At 47.4% G+C, this 14,193-nt stretch overlaps 1 protein-coding gene across 13 annotated transcripts in view; it reads left to right on the forward strand.

Moving 5' to 3' along the window:
- SLC6A2 (solute carrier family 6 member 2) overlaps positions 1-14,193 on the forward strand; it is a 70,264-nt gene that overhangs the window by 15,790 nt on the left and 40,281 nt on the right. For 2 of the 13 annotated variants that reach the window (XR_003003544.1, XR_003003543.1), the window contains exons 2-5: positions 4,910-5,224; positions 5,933-6,542; positions 8,474-8,622; positions 11,203-11,333. Coding sequence is in view for 1 of the 13 variants with exons in the window: in XM_024747416.1 (XP_024603184.1) it covers positions 6,382-6,542; positions 8,474-8,622; positions 11,203-11,333 (441 nt within the window). In the remaining 12 variants the exon portion in view is untranslated. Of the gene's footprint in view, positions 1-1,385; positions 5,225-5,932; positions 8,623-11,202; positions 11,334-14,193 lie in introns of those variants that run through there. The other 11 variants (XR_003003547.1, XM_024747416.1, XR_003003552.1 and 8 more) reach the window with 10 other exon arrangements.

Raw genomic sequence — 14,193 nt, forward strand, 5'->3', positions numbered from 1 at the left:
AAGGAGAACAGGTGGCTCATGCCTGAAAAGACCCCAAACTCCTCGAAGGGTTTCAGCAAAGCATTTTTAAAGACAAGGTGAGGGAGGAGCGTGGCTTGTTCTTGCAAACTTCTTGGTGTCAGAATCGTTTGTTCTTGTAGCTGTCCATGTAGGTCAGGTCAGGATGTTCCTGTAAACCTCCAAGGAAGAAAACGTTATTCTCTCTGTTCTGCAACTTTTTATCTCTATATGAATGGGAAAGTATTATACCCTTAAAGGTCACGGCCTTGAGAATGGGCTGTGCTGTATATTTCAGGCTGTAGACAACATTCTTAACTGGAAGCAAAAGCAATAGAATACAAAGGTTAAAACAGAAGAAACAGATCCAATATGGAGTCAGATTTGTTCTCTATTACAGTGGGAAGGGGGTCACACTTTCTTCCTATATGAGGCAAAGCCATTTAAAGCAGGGGCTGCATGGGCCTAAATCATCAACATCTCACGACCCATTGTGCTGCTCTACTTCAGGAAAGGGTAGCGAGGTCCCTCTAAGCCCTGGCTGTCCTGCCTTCTAAGTGGTTTGGGGAGTGGAGTAGGTCTTGTTAGGAGTGGGCTGGGAGACAGGGAGGCAAAAGTGGAGGGATTATTATTAGTAAAATGATTAGCAATGATTGGCAGAATTGGGGAAGCCTTGAGGAAGAGCCCCCTTCCTCCTGCAACCCCCTTCCCAGGCCTCATGAGTGCCTGGAAAACTGTCAGGCAAACAATCCCCACCATGTGATTTGTTCTCACGCTGGGGCTCAGCCTGGACGCCTCTGGGAGCCAGGCCCTCATGCCTGGGAGGGGGGCCTCGTCCACCCTGGTACAGCTCTTTAAGCCCCCTCCTGTGCTCCGGGGAGCTGGGGGCTGACTCCCTGCAGTGTGTGTTTATGGGCTTTGATCCTGCTCTTGGGTCACAGAGAATATAACTGCCACCTCCCCTCTCTGACTGCATGTCCCCCCATGAGGACAGCAGGTCTGTCCCTCAGTCTCCTAAGGCCACAAGCCCCTTTACCACCCCCTCTCCTCATACTCCCCGGCACACACACAAGCAGAAATATGCAGTATATTTGCGGGGGTGTCCGAGTGTCTGGACTGACTTCAACTCAACAGCCCCCATCTATGCCTGGGCAGTATGAACTGGCTACCTGGTCTCCTCACAAGGAAAGCAGCATTGGAGGGTTAGTATGTGCATTTCTGTATTCCCTGGAATAAGCAGGGATGACCTAATGATGACCTGTGTTCGACTCTGTCACCCAGAATTCTGCCCAGCCAGGACCCTCCTCCACCAAGACCTCAAAGTCTCGCCACCCTCCTCATCTCAGCTTCCCGGTCCCTTGTAGTCTATAATTTTATGTAAGTCTGAGATATGTCATAAGTTTAAAATCATTAAGTAATAAATAATGAAAGAAACTTTATATAATATCAGAAATCAAAAACCACTACCACATGCTATAAATAGATGGTAAGCGTAACAATAGATATTCAATGAGATGAAACGCTGTTATTCAATTGTACTTTGACACTGTTTGGGCTAGAAGGGTCTGATCCTGAGCCCGGCTTCCCTCTGTTGAAATGGGGATCAGTGAAGGAGAGAGAGGTGCTACTTCAATAGTCAGGGTTAAAAGGACATGGTGTTACCAAATGAAATGTTGGAGTTTGGATCAGAGAAAGGTTTATTGCAGGGCCATGCAAGGAGAACAGGTGGCTCATGCCTGAAAAGACCCCAAACTCCTCGAAGGGTTTCAGCAAAGCATTTTTAAAGACAAGGTGAGGGAGGAGCGTGGCTTGTTCTTGCAAACTTCTTGGTGTCAGAATCGTTTGTTCTTGTAGCTGTCCATGTAGGTCAGGTCAGGATGTTCCTGTAAACCTCCAAGGAAGAAAACGTTATTCTCTCTGTTCTGCAACTTTTTATCTCTATATGAATGGGAAAGTATTATACCCTTAAAGGTCACGGCCTTGAGAATGGGCTGTGCTGTATATTTCAGGCTGTAGACAACATTCTTAACTGGAAGCAAAAGCAATAGAATACAAAGGTTAAAACAGAAGAAACAGATCCAATATGGAGTCAGATTTGTTCTCTATTACAGTGGGAAGGGGGTCACACTTTCTTCCTATATGAGGCAAAGCCATTTAAAGCAGGGGCTGCATGGGCCTAAATCATCAACATCTCACGACCCATTGTGCTGCTCTACTTCAGGAAAGGGTAGCGAGGTCCCTCTAAGCCCTGGCTGTCCTGCCTTCTAAGTGGTTTGGGGAGTGGAGTAGGTCTTGTTAGGAGTGGGCTGGGAGACAGGGAGGCAAAAGTGGAGGGATTATTATTAGTAAAATGATTAGCAATGATTGGCAGAATTGGGGAAGCCTTGAGGAAGAGCCCCCTTCCTCCTGCAACCCCCTTCCCAGGCCTCATGAGTGCCTGGAAAACTGTCAGGCAAACAATCCCCACCATGTGATTTGTTCTCACGCTGGGGCTCAGCCTGGACGCCTCTGGGAGCCAGGCCCTCATGCCTGGGAGGGGGGCCTCGTCCACCCTGGTACAGCTCTTTAAGCCCCCTCCTGTGCTCCGGGGAGCTGGGGGCTGACTCCCTGCAGTGTGTGTTTATGGGCTTTGATCCTGCTCTTGGGTCACAGAGAATATAACTGCCACCTCCCCTCTCTGACTGCATGTCCCCCCATGAGGACAGCAGGTCTGTCCCTCAGTCTCCTAAGGCCACAAGCCCCTTTACCACCCCCTCTCCTCATACTCCCCGGCACACACACAAGCAGAAATATGCAGTATATTTGCGGGGGTGTCCGAGTGTCTGGACTGACTTCAACTCAACAGCCCCCATCTATGCCTGGGCAGTATGAACTGGCTACCTGGTCTCCTCACAAGGAAAGCAGCATTGGAGGGTTAGTATGTGCATTTCTGTATTCCCTGGAATAAGCAGGGATGACCTAATGATGACCTGTGTTCGACTCTGTCACCCAGAATTCTGCCCAGCCAGGACCCTCCTCCACCAAGACCTCAAAGTCTCGCCACCCTCCTCATCTCAGCTTCCCGGTCCCTTGTTTCATCCCTTCAGGGTGTGCCCAGACTACCTAGTCTGATAAATGCTCCACAGAGAAGATGTGGCATGTGGGAAGAGCCCTGGACCACATGTCAGGAGTCAGAGTCTGAGTGCTTGTTCTGTGTGACCCTGGGAGTTGGGGGTGAGGCACGGAAGCTGTGAGTGGGGGGTTCTTCTTCGAGTTACCTGGGAGGAAGGGAAAGGAGCGTGATACACCACTAAGGAGGGGGGATGCCATCAGGTGGAGAAGACCTGGGTAGGACAGAGGGAAGGGGAGGAGAGAAGAGAAGTAGAAGAGAAACAGGATGGTGTTGGGGCAGGTCCCAGAGGTGGGGGGACATAAGGGCCTGGAGTGGAGAGGAGGTAAGCCTTGGAGAGGGAAGGACTCCAGCTCTGAGGAGAAAGGGCCAGAGAAGATGGTGGCTGCAAACAGACAATGCTGGGGTTCAGAACTGCATCAGCCACAGACTCCGGGTTCCCAGGCAAAAAGCGAGAGGAGCCCTGCTGAGAATGGGAAGCTTGAGTGGGGAAGGGGGAAGGTGAGAAGGTGAGGAGGATGAAGAAGGTGGGGACCAAAGAGGGAGACCCTGAGCCACCAGGATAGAACAATGGTTAAGAACGTGTGCCCTGGAGCCAGCCTAGTTCTAGGTTCAAATCCCACCCTCTGTCCCATCCTACCCATGTGACCCTGGGCAAGGCATTTAACCACTTTCACCATTATTGTTCTTTCTGGAAATTTTTTAAAAATTTTATTGGTTAATACCATTAATTCTTTAATCTGTAAAATGGGGATAATAATAGTGAGTATTATATGAAATAATACTTAGCGTGGTACCTAAAACCAATGAATGGAAAGACTGCCAAATATATAGCAAATGTCTTTTGTGTATTTAGTATGTGCCCAACACGAAGCATTTAGCAGTCATGATGCATTTAAGCCTTACGAGTACCCTGTGAGATAACTACCATGATGAGCACCATTGTATAGAACACTGAGGCACGCATCAGCCCAGGCTGACACAACTAGTAAGCAACAGAGCCAGGATTTGAAGCCCCAAGCAGTTAGTATGAAAGTTGAGTGCCACTCTGCCTGCTTGTCACATAAAGGAGGCCAGTGTGTCAGGGGTCTCCCGAGAAACTAGGAGGGGAGGGTGATGGTGTTTACCATAAAGAGGGGCAGAAAATCACTACCCTGAGCCCTGCTCTCTAGTTCCCCTGCCCTTGCCCTAAAACCACTCAGCTTTCATCTTGGGGGTCAAGGGTACAGGCAGAGGAGGAGACGGGCTTAGTACGGGCGTGCCTCAGGCTGGTGTTTTCTGTCTGTGGTGCACAGAGTGTGGCTACTGCTTGTGCTGCCGTCACTAAGTGGCTTATTAGATTCAGGTTCCTGGGCACGAGGGCGGAGCAGGACCAGCCCAGGCTGGGGGCAGATCCCACAGCCCTTGGCTTCCTTGGGCTGAGGCCTCCTGACAATCACCTTGATGAGGGTGCAGTTCCCACCTCCATCCCCTTGCCCATCCCACACACCTGCTCTGGGGGTTCTATGGCTGCTCCTGGTACCTCTACAACTGTCCCTTAGACAGTGAGCAGGAAGCAGCTCTTCTCCTTCCATGCCCTAGAGGGCACCCGTTCACCCCTCCCAGGGAGAAGACAGCTCGGCCAGGAAGTGGTTGCGAGTTTTTTGCTAAGTGTAGCCAGAGCAAATGGAAGAAGCCCCAGTGCTCGGGAAAGACGGCACTCAGGTAGGGCAAAGCCAGTGTGAATCGCTATAGCCACTCTCAAACTGGGACTGTGCTTATGAAACATATCACTAATACTGGAATTATATTTTTTTAAAACAGGAATTAAACATGCCACAGACAGGCAGATGCAGTTCCACCGAATCTAAATTTCTGGGGCCGGCCCAGGAATCTGCACTTTGAACAATCTGCTAGACTAATGTGAACTGGGAAAGTGGCAAAGAGGCAACAGAACTCTAGGAAGAAGCAGATTACTTTCAAGAACATGACTGTAACTGACGTCACAGAGCGTTGATAAATGAGTCCCTTCCTGTAGTGTTACCAAGTCTTTCCCATTGATTGTTTGATTTAATAGCTGTGTTATCCCCATTTTACAGGTGGGAAACCTGAGGCTCAGAAACCAAAGTCACTCAGCAGGTAAATGGTGAGGCGAGTTTTGAACCCACCCAGCTTTTTTTTTTTAAACTCCAAATCCACACTCATAGCTGTTTTACCAACCCATATTTGCTACTTCATCCCAGTCTCGGAATTTTTTATTTTTTTTTTTTTTTTTTGGCTGCGTTGGGTCTTAGTTGAGGCACGTGGGGTCTTTCGTTGCAGCGCGCAAGTTCTTCCCTGTCGTGCGCAGGCTTCTCTCTAGTTGTGGTGCACGGGCTTTTCCTCTTCTCTAGTTGTGGCGCACAGGCTCCAAGGTGTGTGGGCTCTGTAGTTGTAGTGCGCGGGTTCCAGAGCGTTTGCAGTATGGCGGGCTCTAGATGAGGTGCGCTAGCTCAGTAGTTGCCGTGTGCGGGTTGCCCCACAGTATGTGGGATCTTAGTTCCCTGACCAGGCATGGAACCCGCATCTCCTGCATTGTCAGGCAGATTCTTTACCACTGGACCACCAGGGAAGTCCCCCAGCCTCGGAATTTGAAGTCAGATACACCTAACTTAAAATTCTGAAGATGATCCCCGCCTCCCACAGATGTGGAGACATTAAAGTTTTTGAAACAACAGCAAGAAGCAGTAACACATATGCTATACCGGGCACTGTTCTAAGCGCTTTGCATGTATTTATTCATTTAATCCTCTCAACAGTTCTATGAGGTAAGTCCTATTTGGCATCACCATCTTATCCATTTTACAGACGAGGAAACTGAGACAAGGAGAACTTGACCAAGATTTCACAGATAGTAAGTGTGGAGACAAGATTAAAATTCATGCAATATGGCTCCTAAGTTCCTGCTTTTACCCATTCTCCCTCTCCAGACTGCAGAAAAAGGTTAACTTGGTAAGTTTCTGAGGAATAGGTATCAGAGGGCCAGAGAGACAAGCGGGGAGGGGGTGGGAAGGTAGCTGTATGTGTATGTATTATGTATGACTAGTGACACCACTGGGGAATGTTTCCTGTTGGAAAAGAAAACAGAGCACAGGGACTGGTGGGCAGTCATGTCAGGGATTCTGAGATGGAGTCCATGCAGGAATCTGCAAGTCCCCTAAACCTCTATTTAAAATGCTGTGTACATTAAAAATGACAAATACACAGAGATAAGGAATACTTATCTTGGATAGGAATACTGAATACTGTTAAAAAAAATGTCAATTCTCCCCAAATTGATCTATAGATTCAATGTAATCACAGTTGAAATTCCAATGGGATTTTTCATGGAACTCAGCAAGCTGATTCTGAAATTTGCAGAGAAGAGTTTGCCAAGACACTTCCAAAGAAAAAGAGGTGGAGAGTCTTGCCCCATCAGGTGGAAAAACTTATTATGTGGCAAAGTTGTTTGTTTGTTTTCCCAGCTTTATTGGGGTATAATTCACAAAAAGTTGTATATATTTAAAGTGTACAACGTGATGGTTTGATATACATATACAACATGATATGGTTACCATAATTAAGTTAATTGACACATCCATCACCTCACATAGTTACCTTTTGTGTGTGTGCGATGAAATATGTAAGATCTACTCTCTGCATATTTCAAATATACAATAGAGTGTTGTTAGCTATAGTCACCATGCCATACTTTAGAGCCCTAGAACTTAGTCACCTTATGACTGAAAGTTTGTACCTGGAAAACGATGTTAATCCAGACAATGTGGTATTGCTTGGACACAGAAAACCGACCAATGGGGCAGAATGAAGAGCCCAGAAACAAACGCAACTGTACAAGGAGACTTGGTTGGTGAGTGAGCATTCTCTGCCAATCAGAGCAGAAAAGATAGAAGTACTTAATGAATGGGCCACGACAGTTTATCAGTGATTCATATGAAAACTAGTGAAGTGGAATCCCTACCTCACATCCTACACAAAATCAACTCCATGTGGATTAATGATATAAATATGAAGGGAAAACGTATCAAAATTTATAGGTTAGGAAAATATCAGGTAGGGAAGGGTTTCTGAAATAAATACATAATGTATTTTAATGCATTGCTGCATTAAAATACATTAAAATGAATAACCTCTATCAAAATCACCATATAGAGAAAAAAGACTTACACAACCAAGACAAGATGTTTGCAATGTAAGTGACAAGTGACAAAGATTTGGGCCCAGTATATTAAGAACTACTGTGAATCAATAAGAAAAAAACAAGCCAACACAAAATTGTACAGACAACATGTCATCATGTCACAGAAAAAAAGAAACATAAATGACCCACACGTATGTGAAAAGATGGTCCAGGTCATTGGAAGTCAGAGAAATGCATGTTAAAATCACATCTTTTTTTTTGTTTTTTGGCTGCGCCGTGCGGCTTGCAGTATCTTCGTTCCCTGACCAGGGATTGAACCTGGGCCACTGCAGTGAAAGTGCCAAGTCTTAACCACTGGTCCACCAGGGAATTCCCAAAATCACATCTTAAAGATTGGTAAAAAATAAAAGCCAGATAATGCCAAGGGTTGGCGAGGATGTAAAGAAATTGGAAGTGAAGAAATAACAGTGTTAGAGTTTCAGCTGGTACCACTTTAGAAAATAGTTTGACATTATTTGATAAAGCTGAACAAACACATACTCTGCACACCAGCACTTCACAAAGTATAGAGCCTAGAGAAACTTGCACATGGGCATAGGAGTTGTCTGTACAAAAGTTTCTAGGCAGCATTGTCCAAAATATTTAAAAAACTAGAAACAATCCAAATGTCCTTCAATAGCTGAATGAATAAACAAATTGTTATAATTCAGACAGTAGAATGAATACAGACAACAGTGAAAATGAGTGAACTACAGCTAACTCCATCATCATGGATGAATCTCAAAAATATTGTATTCAAGCCAAAGGAGTCACAGAACAGTATCTGTAGTATGATTCCTTTTAGATAAAGTTCAAAGAAGGATAAAACTGAACAATATATTGTTAGGAATAGATTCATAGGTGACAATACTGTAAAGAAAAACAAAGAAATTGATGAGTTGCTAAATACAGGAAAGTGGTTACCTTGGAGTGGGGCACACAGGGGCTCATAGGGTATCGGAAATGGTCTATTTCTTAATCCAACGGGGTGGGTTCTTGTATGTTCATATTATTGATACTTAAACTATAAATTGTTCATATATTTTTATACACTTTTTCTTATGTATGAGAAATTTCACACTAAATTTTAAAATACCATGTGTGCATGCATATTTCTGGGAGAGTCCACATTCATCGGGTTATCTAAGGAGTGTCTGGTCTTCTAACAGAGTACACCTGGGCATGAAGGTTTCTGTGGTCCCATCCTGCTCTGATATTCATCCCCATGATGGACAGAGGCCTTGTGTCAGCCTGATTACGGCTCATCCTGGTCAGCTGACCTCAACCCCCCTCTGCCTTGGAACAGGACATAAACCAGGTGTGAGTCCTCTGTCCCCATAACTCACGTGACCACCTCAGGCCAAAGGATGTATGTGGTGGCTCATGCAGAAGAGGGAGGTCCTCCTTTCCTCCCAGGAGACTGAGTTCCTTTGCCTCGAACATCTCCTTTCCTTTCTCCTTCTGCAGTTCCAGTCCTGACATAACTTCTGTCTGTCTTTCTTCTTCCTACTGTCCCTCCGCATCTTGCTGATGGACTTGGCCCTCGCCAAAAAGCCCGAAAGCAGCAGAGCAGGAGTCAGAACCCAGGGTGCTGACTCCCAGCCTTGTGCTTTCTCTGCCACCCCACCAGCTAGTGCCTCTGTCCATCCCATAGAGGGTCACGAGGCTTGGCCAGGCTTGTGTTGGCAAATCCACAAAAGGATGGTTTACTCATTCATCCATCTCACCCGTGGAAGGGCTTCAAATTCTATTCTGAATGAGATGGGAGCCATTGGATAGAGGGAGGAATAGGATCTGAACTCGCTTCCAAAAGGTCTTCCTGGTGGCTGTGTAGAGCTTAAACTTCAGGGGGCAAAGGGAGAAGTGAGGGAGGCCATTCAGAGGCTGCCACAGTAATCCAGGTGAGGGATGACATAGCCTGGAACAGGGTGGCGACCTTGGAGGTGTGGAGGTGGGATCTGATTCGGAGCCAACAGAGTTTGCAGTAGGATTGGTTGTGGGAACGTGAGAAAGAGGACTCCAAGGTTTTTGGCCTCTGAGGATCTACAAGGAAAAATATGCCATCGCCTGGAATGAGGGAGGTGAGGAGGAACAGGTGTGCATGCAGGTCAGCAAGGGGTCACCAAGAATTCTATCTTGGACACGGGAGTTCCAGGTGCCGTTTATTACCTGTGTGGAGATGTCGGTCTGTATTTAGATCCAGTCAGGGGATGTAAATGGTTGTATCCATCGTCAATGATGGATAGACGCTCTTTAATGCCTGTGCCCGGATGTAGTCCCAGGTGGGGTAGGAGCTCCGTAGAGAAGAGTCCTTAGACTCTTCTAACCCAGATGAGTCCCATCGGGGTAGGTTGGAAGCCTCAGGGACACCTGGGGGACTTTAGTGGGAGGTGTCCTGAAGGAGACTGATTTCAGCTCCTAGGGGTCTTTTACTGAGGACACTTTTTTGCTATTTGTAAATGCAGTTTAACCTATACCCATGACCAATGACGCAGGGCAGGTCAGTGGCAGGGACATTGGTCTAATGCCCCTGATCAAAAGATGAAAAAAAAAGAAACAGAAAGAAAGAGAGAGAGAGAGAGAGAGAGAGAGAGAGAGAGAGAGAGAAGGAAGATGGGAAGGAAGGAGCGAAGGAGGAAAGAAGGAAGGGAGGAAATGTACAGGCGAACCTCTCCTCCTCTCTGGCCTTATTTTCCTCATCAGTGCAATAGAGGTGCAGGTTCTGATAGTATCCTCAGGACACTTCCAGGACTGAGCCACTTGGATTCCAAATAACCTCCAGACCAGCCTTTGTGTGTCAGGGTCTTGGTGTCTGCAGGGAGATGGCCAGAGCTGGGCTGACAGCACCAGCCATCACCTTGTGCCCATGGCCTGTGTCACCAAGTGCTGTGGTAAGTGGAAGTGACGCCTCCCCAGGGATCCCGTTAGCTCTGATAATGCTCCAGTCGCCTGCCCACCCACTTGCCCTCAGGCCACCTGGAGGGGCAGGAGGCAGGGCACAGAGAGAAGCCACATGGCCCCATGGCTCTTGGAACTGAGGGCAGGGAGTCTGGGCCAGAGATGGAGAGAGATGTCTTCCCCTTCAGCACAGCCGCGGGCTGGTATCCTCACTGCTGTCCTCCAGAAGTCTCTGAAACCACAAAGTGGAACCCTCAGGACTTGCTGGTGGCCCCTCCAGTGATGTGCATGTATGGGAGGGTGTCTCCCTCCATCTCAGTAGTGAACACTTCCACTGCCTCACCAACACCACTCATCATCCACTATTCCTGCCAATGCAGACCTGACCCACAAGCTTCCTACTGCCCGTACCTGGGACTCTGATGGGAGACTTTTTCTGGCAACAGGAGCTCGCTCAGCCCACACACAGACAGGCTGGGAATGCCGGGAAGTTAGCGCCCTTCCAGGGAAGGCTGAAGGGAGCAGCCTTCATGGATAAATACTCCAGCTTCCTCGCCCAGGGATGGGACAACTCCGAGGCATGGTCAATGCTGTCTCCCAGAAGTTCCCAGCAGGACTGACCAACAGCTGCCCACAGCCATAACTGCTTTTTTTTTTAACATATTTATTGGAGTATAATTACTCTACAAATGGTGTGTTAGTTTCTGCTTTATAACCAGGTGAATCAGCCATACATATACATATATCCCCATATCTCCTCCCTCTGGCGTCTCCCTCCCACCCTCCTTATCCCATCCCTCTAGGTGGTCACAAAGCACCGAGCTGATCTCCCTGTGCTATGTGGCTGCTTCCCACTAGCTATCGATTTTATATTTGGTAGTACCTGCTTTTTAACATCCCCTCTGTTGGGTTCCTTCCCTTTCTTACCTCCCCCCTCCTCTATCAGTGCTTCCAGTATCCCCTCCTAAATAAACTTCTTGAATTCAATTCTTTGTTTCAGGTTCTGTTTCTGGAAGAACCAACAGAAAAAACCCCAACCAAAGACACCAAACCCAGCCAACAATTGAGATCTCTCCTAGTTCTGTTGTGTACACATTTCTGGAGTGCAAGCTATGTAACAGGATATATCAGGTACTGTCCTTTTCCCTAGTAGGGAAGTCACACAGAAAAAGTACTAGGCAAAAATACAAAGCAATATAAAGGGGGAGTTTACTCTATTGTGGGAGGCGGTTATCAGGGAAGGCTTTACAGTGGAGGTGACGTCTGAGATTTTAAAGGATGAATAGGAGTTCTCCAGGTAGACAAGAGGAAGATGGACAGCCTACTTAAAAATCCACAAGTGTAAAAAGGCACAAGGTGTCCAAGGAACTATTAATAGTTGAGTATCTCTCATGTTGCTGGAGAATAAAGCACAATTTGGAGATGGTAAAGGAATTTTAAGAAGAATGAGGAGAGAGTTGGAATAGCAAGAGATATGGTTAAATAGGCAGGCAGAATCTTGTCTGTACAGCTGAAGGTGTCTTGATATTATCTTGGAAAGATTGGAAGATTTTAAGAAATTATCTTTTTTCTGATTGCATAAGTATCAAATGCTCATTGTAGAAAAGTTGTCAGATAAAGAGAAGTATAAAGAAGAAAATAAAATTACCTCAAATTCAGGGTTAATTAAATCACGTTGATGTGTTGTTGTCTCTCAGAGGAGTTTTATGCAGAAGAGTGAGGTGATCAGATGAGTTTTAGAAAAGGCTCTGGCAGCTGGTGAATATCATGTGGCTGGAAAGATACCGGACACGGGGTAACCAGCGAGGAGGCTGCTGCAGTGGAAGGCGATGGGTGGGGACCCTCTGTGGGGATGCTGCAGCAGTGGGAATGAGGCTTCGTAGCAGACTTAAAGGTGGGATTCTCAGGACCAGTTGGATGGGACATGGGGTAGAAGAGAGGAGGGGAAGATGACTCCCAGAGAGATTCTGCGTGTCTCCATCCATAAGCTGGTGGAGGAGACACAGGCTGGGAGCCAGGAGACCTGGGTTCTCATTTCAACTCTGTCACTTCCAACCTGTGAGACTTCACAGCCACAGTTTCCTGACCCCCCAGATTGGAAAGATGATTCCATTCCTGCTTTCCTCACAGGCTTATCAAAATTGTCCACGGGTCAGAGGAGATGAACATCCTTGATGGGTGTGGTTCCAGGCTTTCCTCCTGAAACCTCCTCCTTTCTCTGACCAGCAGCCTCCAGAAGGCCAAGGCTGACCCACCACCCCACTATTTTTCCCTTTCTCTTCTCTCTGCATCCTTCACAGAGGACATCTGTCATGCTGGTCACCCTGATGAAAATGCTCTAAACACCCTCATGCACCACCATTAATTCATTCAGATATTAGGAATATGGTAGTGTATAGGACAGCCAAGATCCCTGCCCTCACGGAGCTCATAAGCCACCAAGAGGAGACATATAATAGATAAGCAAATTTTAAAATTTGGATAGTGATGTAATGAAAGGAATAAAACAGGATGATAGGGTGATGTGATAGAGAGTGGGCATACACTTTAAATTTGAGTGGTCAGGAAGGGACCACTGAACTGAGACCTGAACAACTCAGGCAGAGGAAACAGCAAGTGTAAAGGTCCTGAGGTGGGTTTGAGCTTGGAATGTTTAAACGAAAGAAAGGTCGGTGTGCCTGGGCTTATTCAAACTCCTACCTATCCTGCTTAAGAGTTGTCACCTCTGTGAGGCCTTCTTGGATCACCACCCCACCCCTTACTCGCTAATTCAGCTGCGCCCAATTTCCACACCCTTGTGGTCACAACTAATTCTGACCACGCTGATTTGTGATCAACCCTTTACACACTGGACTGAGAGCTCCTTAAAGCCAGGGACTATCTCCATAGCTCCACCAGCCAGCATGCTTCAGGCATATAGCAGGTGATAAGCATCTACTGATGAATGAATAAATTAACCAACAGGTAAACGAATGAATGAATATCAGGTCCAAATGGCTCACTCCTTTACTTGTTTAAACTCGCCTTCTCAAGTTCCCTGGTCACACTGCAACTGCACCCTCCCGCCACACAGCACTCCCTATCCTCTCATAGTACAGATCACCTTCTGATATACTATATAATAATGTGTTTACTTGTTATGTTTCTTGTTTTCCCCTGACTCCCCATGACAGATTGTAAACACCATCATGTCAGGGATTTTTTTTTTTTAAGGGATTTTTGACTGAGTTGTCCACTAATGTGTCTCAAGAGACTAGAACAGTGCCTGGCACATAAAAGGCATATGTAGGAACACGTGAGCAAAGGGGTGCATGAATGGGTGAATAAATGAATGAATAGCGACTCTAAGCCTCCTACAACAGGGGTCACAACCTCAAATCCCTTGCTAGCCTGCCCGTAACAAACAGACGAAGGAGTAAGTGCCCAGTTGTGACCTTTCAATTCGAGCCAGCTAAACAAAACCCACCCAATGGCCTGCAGGCCTTCAGCGTGCCTTCCTAGGCACTGAACAGAACATTCCCATTTTGTTGTGGGAGAAACTCTGGCCAGGTGGTTTAAGTGGCCTGCGGCGGATGACAGAGCTGGTACTGAACCGTCGTTGATCTCCCCAGTCTTTTCCCGGTCCCCGCGACTCAGATACTATTTCTGAGAGTCTCGCTCTCTTCCCGTAGTCAGAGGTCAGAGCCTGGTGCCCCCAGGAGCTGAGTCTGGTGTCCCAGTGCGTGCTGCAACGGGAATGGGCGCCCGGGTCCCGTGAGTCGCCGGGAGCGGGACTCCCGCCGTCCCCCGAGCCCGCGCCGCGCTCCCGCCCCTGCCCATCCCCGGCCGCGCTGTCAGTCTCCATTAGCGCTAACAGGCTCCAGACAGAGCGGGCCCGGCGCTGGGTTAATGCAATCGGCGCGTTACCTGGGGCGCAGGCTACATTACCAGCCCGGCCCCCGCCCGGCTCGGTCAGAACCAGCCAGCCTGCGCCCCGCCGGCCGCCCCGCGC

Source organism: Neophocaena asiaeorientalis, unplaced genomic scaffold (genome assembly GCF_003031525.2).
Source record: "Neophocaena asiaeorientalis asiaeorientalis breed wild unplaced genomic scaffold, Neophocaena_asiaeorientalis_V1.1 scaffold438, whole genome shotgun sequence".
Classification (NCBI taxonomy): Eukaryota; Metazoa; Chordata; class Mammalia; order Artiodactyla; family Phocoenidae; genus Neophocaena; species Neophocaena asiaeorientalis.